Genomic DNA, 16,140 nt, shown 5'->3' on the forward strand with positions numbered 1-16,140 from the left:
TCACAGTGAGACTGGCTGGTCTGGCTGGTGAACCTAGTGTGCCGTCTGGAGCCAGCGATATTAAGATACTTTGGAGGCCATCTCCGTGGGCCAAGCATTTTCCTACCACACATCTTGAGATCAAAACATACACATTTCTTGTGAAACTGCTTCTATGGATGGCAAAGCAACTGTTTCCAAAGGACAGCTGGCAAAGCACAGGGCACCAATGCTCTGTGGAGAAGCCATGTGCACTTGGCCCCCAGATGCCAGCTGTGTGCAAGGAAGAAATGCTCCCCCCGGGGGCCAACCAGGACCAAAGTCACATGTTGCTTCGCTGGAGACCAACACGGAGACCACAGTGGTGAAGATGCTTCCCAGAACCATCGGACAAACCCACTCACTCATTCCAACCACACCCACAGCAAGAAAACCACAAGGAACCTCCAGGTACACCTACTGGGCCCTACGGCTTTGCTCATCTCCATTCTGTACTTCTCTGCATGTGTGTTTCGTTAAAAAAAAAAAAAAGAGATGCAGTTCAAAGAAACCCTAACCATCTCTATGGTTTTGTCTCACTGCCAATCTAAGCAGAGTGATCATGAGATTGCTAGGCAGCTAAGCCTTTACCTCCTCTGCAAACCAAAGAAAGATTTTAATCTGTAAGACAAACACACAGTGTTTTCTGCAGCCACAGTTAAGAACTCAAAACAAACTACCAAAACCCTTGGAAGTTTACCCTGGTGCTATACATGCAGCCTCATAGTCTTTCTGATACTTTTGACCTAGGCGTTAGTTTTTCTTTTCCTTTTCTATGTCACCTTTCGTTATTTTGTGGGGGAGGGGAGATTCCCAATGTAAACTAGTGATTTTATATGAATTCCACATAAACATTTAGATAAAAGGTAGCTATGTGATCTTAAAGATTTTAATGAAAATATTTCCGAATGGCTAGTGGGTAAACTATTTGCTTTGACATAGCTTCCTTTTCAATTTGCAAAGTTGTTCTTCGGCTGCTGGTGAGTATGGCTAGACCTCTTCTCTCCCGGTGTAGGGGCAGGCCTGGAGAGCCAGCACCTGGATTCCTGCAGCAGCAGTGGCTACAGGGAGATGCCAGAGGCCCTGAGTCTGATCCAAGCTCACCACAGTATTAGCACAGCCCCAGAGAGGGATGAACGGGGCATCCCTAGCCCTGCTGGTCGCCACTCACGTTGACTCTGTGTGCGCATCCTATAGAGTTAACGCATTTGTTGATAGGAAGAATATTTCTTGGAATTCAATGGCAAACAAGACAGACACATGGGCTGGGAACGTAGCTCAGTACATGAGCAAAGGCAGGAGTTCCCTGTCCAGCACCAGGGGAGAAATAAAAAGATAGGAAGGTGTGTGCTCTTGGTGCTGACCTGGCCCTTGCTGGGGCAGTACAGTCCAGCACCCTGGTGATTGGGGAGCACGTGGCCCAGGCCTGCAGGTCAGCCAAGGCCTCTCGGGAAAAAGGTGGCTGGAAAGATGTGAGTGAGCTAGGCTGGTGGGAATGGGGTAGAGCAGGAGGAAGGGCTGCGTTCTAATGCTTTCCAGAGACGCGCGAAGGAACACCTGTGAACGAATGAGGATGATGATGGGCAGGAGCCCAGATGGAGAGTTGCTTCCTGCAAGGGTGCCACCTGCACTGCCACCAGCCATGTTTGTGACAGTGACACAGGCGATGCCCTAGAGCTGCACCACAACCATCTGGGGAGCCGACTCACCCACACTCACCTCACGGAGCTGAGTTCTGAGTTTTGGGTAACACACGGCTCTCTGCTGTTTTCTATGTTTACTGCATTCCGCCCTCAAGAAGGGGAAAAGTGCAGGGAGTCCTACAGGCTGAATGCGCTTTACCTGAAATACCTGCGACCAGAAATTTCAGATGTGGGGATATTTGCACATACCTAAGAACAATCTTGGAGATGGAACCCAAATCTGAGAACCAGTTCATTTCTGTGGCACATACACCCTAGACACAAATCTGAACATAATTTTAGTTAACTTTTTTTTTGCACCTCCTTTGAGATTGCAAGTAAGTAGTCATGTGAGACAGGGCAAGGAATTTCTCCACTTGTCACCATGCCACTGCTCAAAGAATTTCAGATTTTAGATAGAGATGTTCAATCTGTGTTTATTTCTTATTTTATACATAATATAGCACAAATAAAACTCAATCCCAAAATTTTCATAGTAAAGGATGGTTTCAAGGCCAAATTCTAAGATTCTCAGGTGCATTCTGCACAGTTAGGCCAGTTCTTTTCTGCCTGTTTACCATGTGAGATTTTAGTCTCGGTGTGTGAAGATAACACGTAACTCCACCCAGGACCATTGGCTGAGAAGAAACCACAAATAACAGACTCATCAGGCTTGCCACTGATTTTATCTTAAGAACTAGCTTTTAGTAAGACTCTTGCTTCTTCATCAGGTGGTGGGCAATTCGTGTTTCAGTAGTGAGCACTGAAGAGCTAGTGGGGCTGAGAGGCAGGGGTCTGTCTCTAAGGGTCTGCCTCACCTGCGTCAGGTGAAGGAACAGAGGATGAGCAGTGAATTCCTGCAAAACAGTCCAAACTAAATGATCACAGAGCCATCCACTTTTAAGATTAAGTGGGTTAAAGGTTAGAAATAGTAGAAAAATTCAGGCTTAAAATTCCTCTTTGGTACTGGGCCAAAAGCCTGACAATTACAAATAACTTGTTATCTTTCAAACAAGAAAGATGCAAGATACAACAGGCACAGTAACTTGCTCTTCTGAACATGAACTCAGGCATGAGGAAATACCTAGGGGTCCCTGTGCCAATTCCCAGGCTGGGGGACAGGGCAGTAGGTCACTAAAGGGCTTCATCCAATTGTATTTCACCTTCTGAGCCGACCTGGGAGCAGCCCACACTTTGCTCTGACCACTGAGCTCTTTCCAATTCTTCAAAAGAAAATATAGCTAGTTTGTTTTCAAATTTAAAAGAATTAAAAAAGCTAAGAGAAATCATTTTGAGAGACGAATTCCGCTCAACAAAAGCTAATATTTCTACCTAAAATTAAACCTTAGGACAGAGTTATAATTTTCACCTTTAAGTCTTTTTTTTTAACAATTCTTACAAATGTAGTATTGTGCAGAATTTGTCTTTTATAACTAGTATAAACATGTATAAAACTAATAAGAATGCATAACAGCAACAAAAGGTTTTCAAAATGTGGTCCCCAGATCTTAACAACCACTATAAAAATGTGTAAGCCATGAGAATATAAGTGTGGCCCTCGGACCAGCAGCAGTGTCACCAAGGAATTGTGTCCAAAATGCAGATTCTCAGGGCCCAGACTTCCTGAATCAGAAGTGCTGCAAGTGGGTCCTGAAAATCTGTTTTAACAAGCCCCGGAGGGACTCAGACACACACCAGGGTGTGGATCACTATCCCTAGATGGATTATGAAACTGTGTTTGCAAATGGTTTCCATAAGAAATCTTATAATCTTAAAAACAGAGCAAGAAACTCTTCTAATTCTTTTATTTGCTGGCCAAGTAATATTAATAACAAGAGGAACAAAACACCCATCTACTTTTCGTGTGGCCAATATGTATGTTAAATCTTCCTAAGCAACACAGTTTTTCTTTTCTGAAACAAATGTGCTGCATGCCAGACAAAAATAAAGTATCTAAATACTACTGTAAAAAATAAAGCATGTGAGGGAAAACCCACCTTGCTCAGGATGTCCAGCGTCCTTACACAGGGACAGGGCACCCTAAACCTTTGGCTGAAGCTATTTAGCACATCGCCCTAGTCACTCTGTACCTTTTCAGACCTCATCTTAAATGTAACCTGTCACTTTCTCAACATTTGCAAGGATGAGGGATGTAGCAACTGAGAAAACTAAGTACTGACAACTAGCACAGCTTACCAGAAATCAAGTTAATTGTAAGCACAGCTTCCTACTGGTATTCAAAGAATCCACGTGGACATGTATATAAGGATTTGAGTACACCGAGGACAGGCAGGATTCCTGAATTTTCTAGATTCGAGAGGTTTAGTCACAGGTGTAGCTCAGATAATTAAATGAATGAGGAAGAAACTTTATTACAACCCGTTTAGCTGCTAAGGAGACATAGGAGCTGGAGATGGGTGAGAAAAATCAGAGGAAAAGAGGCCAAAACGAACAGTAGCTGGTAGGTGTGGAGGTTCAGGATGGGAAAGAGTCTGATGGGTCTGCTTGGTCCTTCATTCCTTGATGAATCCAGCATACTTCTGAACATCCTGTACCTCCCTGAACTGGCTAGAGAGCACAGGTGTGGCAAACTTGTCACTTGTTTTCACTGAAATAGGCACCTCTCTCCTCAAAAAAGCACAGACTTCCTAGTGCTCAGAGATGGCTATATTTTTGTTCTTCAAGGGAAAAAAAATAGTAACCACTTTTAAATGCAAAATGTCTCCAATCAAGAGTCTAGCTCCTGCATATGTGCAATCATTCAGGAAATGTTTGCAAATGATACACATCTTGAAGATGGGCTCTCCCAAATCGTGCTTCTCAGGGGTCAGGAAACACCCTTGAAAGGAAGTCCCTGGTCAAAGACTGCAAGAAACAGGAAATGAAATGAAGATATTTGCCTTTGAGTTCTACAGGAAGTCTGAGCCCCTTAGACACCCTGTTGCCCCCACATACTTGACAGGCAATTATGTCACATCATGAACCAGTGGCCTGGTGGTGGCTGCAAAACCTAGGCTACACCTGAGAAGAGATGAAATGACAGGAAAAAAAAAAAAAAAGAGAGAGAAAAGGGATGAGGTGGAAGCAAGAGGCAGCAGTGGAAGGCAGAAAAAGAACAAGTAGGGGTTTGTTTGCTTGTCCCCCAGGACAGGTCCTTAGCAGCTGCGGGTGACAGCCGAGAACAGACCCAGTTATGAACAAGAAATGCAGCAAAACTGGCCGATTCTGTCAGCAGAAAAGAAGCAACATGCCTTAGAGCCCCTGCAGCATCCCCTTGGCACAAGGCAACAGCCGAAAGCGGGACGTGTTATGGCAAGAATCATCAGGACACAAGGGGCTGCAGGCCAGGACAGTGCTGCTCAAGTGTGGAGCCGATTCAAGTCCCAGCAAAGCCTCCTGCCCCCGCACCCTGGGAGTCAAAAGCCACACACAATCAACATGTGCTACCTCAGTTTCCCAAGGCAGATCGTAAAAAATCTGGAAAGGTGTCCATAAAAACAGTTAAAACACGACGTGAACGATTCATATTTCCATTATTTAGATAAAGGTAGCTTGTTCTCTAATAATGGAAGATAGATGAGGCAGTGGGGTGTATTCAAGTTCTGAGAAGTAACCCAAATAATACACATCCCTCCTTATCTAAAAAGATTTGGTCCTGAAGTTCACAGGGCGATGGCCACCTGTATGTGTCCCACAGAACAGCAAAAGTCTCTTCCAGAGCCAGAGACCCTGGAGGATGCTTTTCTCACTTACCCTCTTTCTCAGGACTTCCCTACACACAAGGAACAAGGAGGGGGACCAGGGTTTCCGCACTGTGTTTTCTTCTGCTCCTCTCCCTTCTAAGAAGCCTCTTCAAACTTACACATTTCAGCTCAGGAATTTATGTTCTGACTCTGATAAGCACTCTGGATGGAGCACTTTACATTTGGAATTAGTTTTCCAGAATTTTCTTCTCTTAAGTTTTTGTTCCGGAGTTAGAAGCATGCTGTCCTTAATTTCCTGAAGGCCTTGAACATGATCTGAAGGGAGCCATGCACAGAGTTCATGTCGCGTGAGGACAATTTCAAGTGATGTCTTGCCAGAAATGATAAACCACGACAGCTTGATAAGCAAATCTTGGAGTTCAGATTTCAGATGTAGTTAACTTTCAGCCTGCCTGTCCAAGCACTTCCAAGGCCATGGCTGACCCTGCAGAGTTGCTGACACCACAAAGGGGTCTGGTTTCCACCACCACGATGCCCCTTCTGCTTCAAAGGACAGATCAGAGTTGCCTCACTCTGTGAAGGGCTGTGAACTGCTCTCAGATCAGTCCCAGGAGTCTTGGAGGCGCACACACTATGGTGTTAACCTATTCAGAGGATAGTTACGGCAGAGTGCGCATGCATACACACACACACACACCTTATGGCCTGCACATAAAAGATGAAACCAAAGTTTGCTAGAACCAGTAAAACTTAAGTACATTGGACTCTATGCTCAAAGTTCTTGTTTGGTGGGTCTTATTATATAGAAGGTGTATCTAGAAAGACTTCTAAGAAACCAGTCAAGTCTTTCCTTAAGATGCACACAAGCAGGCTGCGTTGCATGGTGAAACTGATCTGGTCCTTCCAGACAGGCCCACCCCAAACAAAAACCCCCAATCTGCTGCCTGTTGGATGTGGATCTGCTGCCACGAGGCAGGTGGCTTCATCCATGAGATTTTCTTCACATCCACAAAACTCATCTCACTCAAACACTGCGGTTTTCTTTTTGATTCGGCTTGTAAGTGCCCTAAAAGCTTTTCAGAGATGAGCTCAGTGGCACTGCCTGCAGCAGAGATGACCTTGGGATTATTATGCTTTACAAAGAAAAACAAATCAACCAACAAAAGGCTTCTCCAGAAACCAGGCGCCTGTCATGCAGAGAAAGTTGTTGAGTGCTTTGGACACAGACAGTGCCTAACCAAGTCAATCACCGGGGCCTTTTTCATGAGCAGAATGGAAAACTGGTAGAGAAAAGGATGTCTGAGTCTCTAGAATAGAAAAAGGGGAGCCTTAGTAAAGAGGGAAACAACCTTCACGAACTAAAACCCACTTTACTGACCCTTCCATCTCCAGGAGAGGAAGTGGAACAGGGAGCAGAGTACAGGAAACACAGGTTTGTGGAAACTCAGCAGCGAGCCTTATATTAAATCATATCCATCTGGCTTAACATGAAGCCCTGAATACCCTTTTCTTTTTCTTGACATGTATTTCTTTTAGTTCTAGATGGACACAATACCTTTATTTTATTTGTTTATTTTTATGTATGTGATGCTGAGGATCGAACCCAGCGCCTCACTTGTGCTAGGCAAGTGCTCTACCACGGAGCTACAACCCCAGCCTCAAATACCCTTTTGTATTCCAAGTGCATTCACAGGCTTTGAAAAGGGAATGGCTCACAGGAGGGATACTGTGCAACCTGGGCAGAGCAGACCCCCTCCTGGCGGGGCCACTTTCCAAAAACGACGGATGCATGGATTCTCGCAGGTACCGAGGCACCTACCTGTTTTTTCCTGTATGTACACACCTAAGATGAAGTTGAACTTCTACATGAGGCATGGTAAGAGGTCAACAAGCAGTAATAATATAGAACAACTCTAACAGTGCACTATAATAAAAGTAACTTAAGATTTATGAATAATTTGTTTCCAGAATTTTTTGTGCAGTATTTTCTGACCTCCGTGGACAGTGGGTAACTGAAACCACGAATAAGGGGGACCAGGGTACCTTTACTGTCTTCTCCCGGAGCCGCCCAGGCCGGGCAGAGCCTGCCGCCGAGGGCACTTACCGAGGACTCGCTGTCCCTAATGAGGAAGTCGCCCTCCACGCCCCGCTCGTTGAGGGCGCACTCGGCCTGGTGGCGCGTCACGTTGCCGTAGTACCACTCCCGGCCCGCGAAGCGCCCGCTCGTCGAGGGGCCCGTGTAGCTGATCTGCGGGGCGTGCGAAGGGTGCAGGGCCGGCCCGTCACTGAGGACCACCACGTAGTTTTTGGGGACCAGGCCGACCTGACCCCGGGCGTTTTTGCATTTCCACCACTCCGGGTCGTTCTCGGGCTTCTCGATCACCTCCATGGTCTCTCCCTTCTCGAAGTTGAGCTCCTCCTCGGTGACGGAGCTGAAGGGGTACAGCGTCTGCACCACGTGCAGCACCCGGGCGCCCTGGCCGTTGCTCAGGGAGGCGCCCTTCCGCAGGCTCAGGAAGCTCGGGGACTCCGCGGCGGCCTCGTCCGTCTCCTCCAGCACGTAGTTGGACGGGAACCAGCCGATCTGCCCGTTGAAGCTGCCCCGCCACCAGCCGTCGCTGCACTTCTCCATGACTGTGACGCGCGAGCCCTTCACCAGAGAGAGCTCGTCTTCCCTCTCGGCCACGTAGGCGAACTTGACAAAGGCTGGGATGTTGAGGTCGTAGATGCGGTCAGCGCCACTGCCATTGGAGGGGTACTCGGCGTCCGTGCTGGGCGTCGGCGATGCGTCCCTGGCGCTCGGCTTCCTGCGGGTCTTGCCCAGGCCTGTGGAGACACAGCAAGGGCTCAGTGGGCACCTGGGGACTGGAGAGGCCAACTTCTACTCTACAGCACTCAGGTGCACTGTCCCCGATGGTACGTTAGGAGGCAGCCCACGGACTGTTGCAAACGACCAACAGCATCTGCAAAACCAAACGCTGAAGGCTGCGTGGTGCAGCAAAGTCACTAAAGTTGAGACCTAACTAAAACTGATCTACCCTTTACACGTTGGAAACTCTGGAGCGCCTATATCAAGATAAGGAGCGGGGTGGAAAGCCACCTTTCATTCTGAAAGGACCATTCAGCTTTACAGAAACCCTGGGCCCTTTGCAGGGAAAAATGGGTATAAATGTAGGCAGAGATGAAGTGTCTTCTGCATTCTGGCCAGGCAGGAAGTGGACCGAATGATCTAAATTCTAAGACCCATTCTACTCCACCATGGGTCAAGTCTCAGCCAGCAGAGCTTGCAGCCCCTAGCGGGCATCCCCTCCTCTCCACTCCTGGGCCTCTCTGTCCTCTCAGGCTGCCCGGCAGCATGCTGACCCTCCTGAGCAGACACCCAGAGACCGCCTTTATTCCCCGTCTGAGCTTTGGCTTCTTTCAAAACAGTGGCCTAATTTCCCACAACGGTATTGAGTTGAATTAGAGACATTAGCTGATGTGTTAAGTCAGAAGCAGCATTTTTTCATACTGCAGCTCACAACCCACCAGTGGGTCACTCAATTAACTGAATGGGTTACAACCAGCTTGCAGGTATATATTGGGTTTAAGGGAATAAAACGGAAAATCTCGGAGTGCATCAAAAATAGGACCAGGATGGCTTTCCCAGCCACGTGTGAAACACCACCACTTGCAATGGGAAAATACTCCTTTCAGTATTTAAGGAAAAAGGTGAGAAAAGCCCTAAGGTAAAAATGCTTTAACCCAATCAAAATGCACAGAATTCCAAAATATTTGAGGGAAGGAGAGCCCTGCAGTCCCTGGAGCTGAGGACAAATCTCAAACCGGGAGGTCTGGCCTTGTGCCCCAGCTTTTCCTGTTAGGGCTGCAGGCCCACCAGTTGTGTTGAACCCTTGGTCAAGGTGTCGGTTTGGAAGGTATGGAAATTACAGCCATTTCAGATTTATTTTTCCCTCCAAAATGATACCAAAGGACTTTAATGGGTAGCTGTCTCTCTCTCTCTCCTTTGATTCCTTAGCCTGGAGTAAAGACAAGCTGTTCCTAAAGACCAGTTTTGCTTCTACCACCTTGGAGTGGGCAGGAAGTCAAAAAAGTTACAAGTTGTCTAGTGACCATCCTCAGCTCTGTGGGCCGGACTGGTTAGAAGGGGCTGCCCAGGCCTGGGATCCCGCCACCCTGGACACCAGCCCAGCTCAGAGCCAGGAGGCGTGAGAGAAGACATGGTCACTCTTGTGGAATTTAAAGTAAATACACCAATAGATTTGAACTAATGGTATTTGTTGCTTTCCAGACGGTAAATGGTGAACATCCCTAATGCAAAAATCTGAAATCCAAGTGCTCCAAATTCTGAAACTTTTCAAACAACAAGATGCCATGAGCAGAAAGTTCCACACCTGATCTCATGTGATGGGTCAGTCAAAATGCACATACTGAAAAATACTGTATCAAATTATCTCCAGGCCATGGTATACAGTGTATATTAAACATAAATAAATTTTGTATTTTGTCAGACTTGGGTCCTATCTCCAAGATATCTCATTATGTAGTTTCAAATACTCCAAAATCCAAAGCACTTCTGGTCCCAAGAATTTCATATATGGAATACTTAAACTTCTATCCTGAAGATAGCACTGCCAGACGCTCGTCAAGGAGGAAATAAAGAGCAGGCTGAGAGAGCATGACCAAACAGCAGAATACAACCTCTACAGAGAACAAAAACGTCAGGAGATAATATTTACAGCCAGGACAGTGGGGCCATCCCTCTAATCCCAGCTACTTGGGCGGGGGTGGGGGGGTGGCCTGAGGCAGAAAAGTTGCAAGTTCAAGTCCAGCCTCAGCAACTTAGCAAGACCCTGTCTCAAAATAAAATAAGAAGGGCTGGGGGTGCAGCTCAGTGGTAGAGCACCTCTGGGTTCAATTCCCCCAGCACTGCAAAGAAAAAAATAAATAGAAATATTATTTTAGTAGACTTTGTCAAATGTGTGACTCATAAAAATGACTGCAGAAAGTCTTGGGAGACCAAGTCTCAGAGCATAGATTAGGACAGAAAGACAGAGGGGCCTGGACAGGGACAAAAAGACAACGCGCGACCTCGGCCACTGCAGTACGTCACAGGCGCTTCACAACTGATGTGTGATTAAGCTACTTCACTGCTTTTTTTCAAAATCAAAATAATTTAATTTGGCCACTGGGTTCCTGTAACACACCAGGTACCACTGGAGACTTCGGATGAAGACAGTCATGCTTCCTGCCCTCCTGAGCTCATCCTTTTCCTGAAGACTAGCACGTTCGACAGACCAAACGTGTGAAGCAAACACCTGTCTGGCTCTAATGTGACCTAAAGAGACTTTGAGGCAATTTTAAGGGAAACAGAATGACAACCAGCACAGCCCCGGGAGGCTCCTGTCCAAGAGTTAGCAGCTGTGAGCTCTTGTCAGATTACTTACTGAACCTCTGCCTTTGTTTCCTTACCGCTGAAATGAGGACAACAATGGTCCTGTTTTAGTCTGCTTGGGCCACCATGACAAAGTGCCACACCCTTGGCAGTTCAAACACTGGATGTCCACTTCCTCACAGTTCTGGAAGCTGAGCATCCAAGGTCAAGGTGCTGGAAGGGAGAGCCTCTCTCCTTGGCTGGTAGACGACACTTTCTCCTGCGACCTCACATGGTTGACCCTGCGTGTGCGACTGAGCCCTTATCTCTTCTTATATGCCAGTCACAGTCGACTGGAGCCTGCCTACCTTAGTGATCCCGTTTCACTTCATTTACTGCTTTTAGAGGCCTTGTCTCTAAATACAGCCACATTCCAAAGTACTGGCAGTTAGGACTTCAACATGTAAAGCTGGGGACGGAGGTTTACAGTTCAGCTCATCACAGGTTTCTAAGCTGAGGATATACACAGAACACAGGAACTGTTCTAGGAAGAAGTACTATTATCTGTATTAATGGAGTTGGGACTTTGGATTTCTTTTTTCTTGGAACAATATTTTACCAAAAGAGAGCCAAAATTCTCTTCAAAGATGCATGGCCACGTTCACAGTGGTTCCAGATGGCCACAAGGCAGAAGGCACTCCTGTCAGGCGCTCTGGCACATGGAATTGGACATTCTCCCGTGGCAGGATGCCATATGTAGCTATTGGTGCAGTGAAATTCAAGAGGCAGCAGCTGTCTGAGGATAGACACTGTCATTATCTGAGCCCTCACTACAGTCCTGTGATGAGGTCGCTTTCTGTAGATGAGAAAACCGAGGCTGAAAGAGGTTGGGGAACCAGTTCAACGCAGTCAGTAAAGAGATACAGACCTGTGTACCTAATAATGAGCCTACTTAATCCTTAACAGTCAAGACGCACCGCTCTCAGAGCTGGTGTATAGCATGTTCTCTATAGAAAATGCTCCCAAGACTCTGAATTGGGGTGTCAAGAACCTATTCCCCTCCCTATCCACTTGCGCGCCCAAGCAGAGATGTCTGATTCTGGGGAACAAAAGAGTCCCTGTGTCTCCAGGTGGGAGTGGGCTGAGATCCAGTATCTGAACAAGAGATGTGCACAAGTTACAGGCAGGAGCCCTGGAAAGCAGGTAGGCACAGTGGGATGGGCTAGAGGGTTACTGGGTGGGCAGTGCATGAATGGGACGAAGTCTCTCGGGCGACTGAGGAAAAGAATCCCTATCTCTCCTTCCTTCTTCCAGTCTTCTCCTTACCCTGATCCTGCCCAATGGCCACAGCTGGAGTCACCTGGAACAGAGGGACCAGACCCTTCACGCTGGCAAAGCAAGAGGTAGTTTGCTCCACCCTCCCCACTGCTGAGGATGCTAGAGGGACATACAAAAAGCAGCTTCCTGGGGGAAGCATGGTGTCCAGGGACAAGGAGGAGAAAGAGGACAGGCAAATGCTCCAATGCTGAGAGTGGCCTTCCTTTTGCATGAGGACAACTACCATGTGAATGGCAGGCCAGCCTGCACGGCGTGACTTGCGTGCTAGGCCTACGTCCCTGCACTGCGCCCAGTGGCCCAGGCTCCAAGTGAATGGCTCTCTCTAATTTGAAGGCAGACCTGTGTGACCTTGAGGGTAAGGAGAGGGCACTGGAATTCCACTGTTCCCTCCCCTTTGTCGTGTGTGTGTGTGTTTCCCGGCATGTTTGCTTCATCTCATCTTTTTTCATTGAAGTTCTATCACCTAGTTCTTCTAGCGGTAAAGGAACCACAGTTTGAACTCCAGTGTTTTTTCATTTTAACAAGGTATCATGATTTTTTTCCCCTCCTATAACTGGACATGTTCTCAACAAGACAGGCAAGCCCTCGCACCTGTTTCTCACTCAGTCCACGCTGACCCACCATAAACAAAGCAAAGTAACCAAACGAGGCAGACCGGAAGCCTGGCTGACCAGAGCCCCTAAACACTCTTTACGTACATACTACACCTGGGGAGAACGGTCTCTAGTCAACTGCCCAATACTGAACTCCTGGTGCAGCCTTGGCCAGACGGATGGCACACAAACTCACATGCCCAGCTCCGTGCTTCAGGGAGATCCACTGTCTCCATTGTCACCATATGTGAGCCCTCGCCCATGAGAACACCCAGAAGGCCCGATGCCTGCCATCTTGTACTCACCCAGGCGCAGGGTACACGAATGTTCTAGCCAGACATTGGGCGAGAATTCAAAGGATGTGTTCTTCTTTCAATTCTCATGTTAGCCAGAAAATCCCACTGCACAGAATTCACCTGGCATGTGAACATTTGGTCGGGGGTGTCCTGCAACATGCTTTAGTAAGTCATATTATGGATGGAAATGTCTGAAATGTGACCATTATACAATCTTCCTAATTGCTGGCAAGCTGTGTGTAGGTCAGGAGAAGTAACCATTTTTTTTTTTTTCAAAGTAATGACTTTATCTACGGCTTGCTCCATAATGTATAAGCAGCAACACCTCTGCATGAAGAAAGAATGGATATCACTGAAAAAACAAAACAGAAAATAGCAAGATTCTGTCTCCTGGGACATATGCTCTAGAGGGAGCAGGATTTTAAAGCCTTCATTAGAGATTAGGGCTCAGGGACAACCTCAATCTCCTTAAACTGATCATCATAAAATTACAGCGTCGGGCCAGGAGTATAGCTCAGTGGTAGGACAGCTTCACAGCATGCATGAGGCTGGGGGTTCAACCATCAGCACCAAAAAATTTTTTTAAAATCTGTAGCGTTTAAGATGGAGAAGAAACTTCCGAGATCCACTGTGTGTGGCTATGTTCAAGCTGCTGTAACAGAACACATCAGAGTAGGTGACTTATGAACAACAGGAACTTTTTCCTGAGTTCTGGAGGTTGGGGGTCTAAGATCAAGGTCCTGGCAGATTTGGTGTCTGGTGAGGGCCCCCTCCCTGTGACCTCACCTGGTGGAAGGGGAGAGGGTCTTTCTGGAGCCCCTTTGTGAGGGTTCCACTCTAAATGACTAATGGTCTCCCAAAGGCCTTGCCTCCTAACACCACCACATTGTGGGGTTCAGATTTCAACGTGTGAATCTGGGGGACACATTAACATGCAAACCACAGCAGCATAGCTAGGGCTTTCCAGGTGGCTGCTGTGGAGACTGGGCACTGGGGTCTCAGATGTGTATAGCCAGGAGACAGGGCAGGGCAGGAGACCTTTACTCCAGCAGCTGCAGTGGTACTGACATCCAGGACCCTGGGTAGAAAGGTGACCAACCGGTGCTCTTCAGATGAGGCAGGTGACAAAGTCTTGGGAGGGCCAGCCTGGACAGCAGTCACAGCCCTCCTGAGCAAAGAGCTGACCAAGATGAGTGGGGTTTGTGGCCGCAGAAGGGTGTGACCAAGCTGCTTGACGGATCCACCACTGTAGCCATCACATAAAAGACCAGCCACAGTTTGTGCAATGACTTTATCCACATTTAATACTATTACTAGTAATAAAACATGGTGCGCCGTGGGAACGATACTTCTTGCTCTGCGATCAGACAGGTGGCAGCATTTTAAGTGGCGAGAAGATGAGCTGCATTTAAAGGTAGACCACACTGCGCTGCTTTTGTGATGATTTTTCTGGTATCGGACTATTAGCTCTTTGATCCTGAGTTACATTTTTATTGACAATAATAAGCACATTTTAACTTTCCCGAATAAAATTACATACATTAAAGATTGAGTTCTAATAAAAGCTTGAACATGTCATACATTATTAATGTTAGCAATTTTAAAGTCGAAATCTTTTATATACTCCTCCTCAGATGAAGGGATGTTATAACAGACGCCTGTACAACCTGCTCTGACTGTCATCTTCCAGCTGGAGTTCTGCAGATTTAAGATAGAACGTCAGACAAATCTGATAGTCCGGAAATATATTCAAGCCAATTCATTTAGACGGAGTGCACTCAGATTTTAGGAGCTCTATAGCAAAATCATTTAACTTCCACTACTAATCGGAGCTGGAATGTCAACCAGATTTAACTAGAAACCTCCTTGTTCTTAAAATACCATTTATATTAAGTTATAATAAGAGGTCAATTTATGGGGATTTCCTCCCTTCAGAGTAAGGACTTACTTGTAAAGACAACCAAAAATTATGAAAAGCCTTTATTATCCAATGCCAAGGAGATCTGACAGAATTTGATTAAGATACAAAGTGACCAAAGCAAATTTTCAACTAAGTGTTAGGATGTATTTAATGTTTGGCTTCTGATAGCTTTTCATGGTGATTTGCGTAGTTTTTCAGGTATGCTGATGAGTTTCTACTTATTTAGAGAGTGTCCAGTGTAAAAATTTATCATCAAAATATGAGAACTGGCAAAAAGGCAAAAATCGAACGTACTAAACATTTAAGGACTATCGTCAGACTACTGCAGTGATTCTCTGTCGCTTGACTTTGGCCAACACCCTTCACCGCTTCTCTTCTGAGGGTCTTATGCTACCTGGCTTCAGCAGGGCCACCTCCCACCTGTGCCTTTCCCACCCCTGCTGGGTCCGGAGATACTTGTGACTCCTGTGAGGACCCAGCACTCCTTGGGACCAAGCTACAGACTAGGGGAAAATACTGTCCCTTGGAGGCCATGGCCAGCAGACCTGGCTTTTGTAGAGGTCCACGTAAAGAATGAAGGGGCAGATGTGAGCAGAAAAGGCCCCGAGAGAGACAGAACCCCAACATGAATAGACCCCCTGGACTCAAAAAACTTCCCATAATGTGAGCTAACTTTAAATTTTCTTTTGTTTTTCTTTAGGTGCATTTGAGCTAACTTTTGGCCACCTAGTTAAGAGCCCTTACAAAATAAAACTGTCCCTTCCACATCCTCAAGTTTCTTCCCTCCCACCTTCTGAACACTCCAAACTTTTGATTCCTACTTGGAAAGTGGTTACCTATGGGTAAGTTGAAAAGAGCACGGTGACAGTTTGGGGCCACCCAGGTCTGCGTGTGGGAGCGAGGGCGAGTGCTGAAGGATGGAATGATGCCCACGGTCACGGTCACAGCGAGCCGCTGGCATGATGGGGCGTGTGTCTCCTGGGCTCAGAGGCTCTTGGGTGGATGTGCTGCAAGGGCCATCATGAGAAATCTGTGATACTGCGTGGCCGCAGTCACCAGGCCTCACCCACCAATGCAGGCCAACTCCGGTTTCCTGTGATTCTCAGGTTTGGCTGCAGAGGGGCCCAAGTGCATTCACTGTGGCCCCACCCTAGGTACCAGCTGGCTGAGAAATGCCAAGAGTGGCTCAAGAGAGTGGGATAGGTTCTTTGATA

The 16,140-nt window shown here is 46.9% G+C and overlaps 1 protein-coding gene across 2 annotated transcripts in view; it reads right to left on the reverse strand.

Annotated features, from left to right (window-relative positions):
* NCK2 (NCK adaptor protein 2) overlaps window positions 1-16,140 on the reverse strand; it is a 140,008-nt gene that overhangs the window by 9,259 nt on the left and 114,609 nt on the right. For both annotated transcript variants that reach the window (XM_079111019.1, XM_079111018.1), the window contains exon 4: window positions 7,509-8,230. In XM_079111019.1, coding sequence (XP_078967145.1) covers window positions 7,509-8,230 — 722 coding nt within the window. The remainder of the gene's footprint in view (window positions 1-7,508; window positions 8,231-16,140) is intronic.

The sequence above is a fragment of the Sciurus vulgaris genome, assembly GCF_902686455.1.
Source record: "Sciurus vulgaris genome assembly, chromosome: 14".
NCBI classification, from domain to species: Eukaryota; Metazoa; Chordata; class Mammalia; order Rodentia; family Sciuridae; genus Sciurus; species Sciurus vulgaris.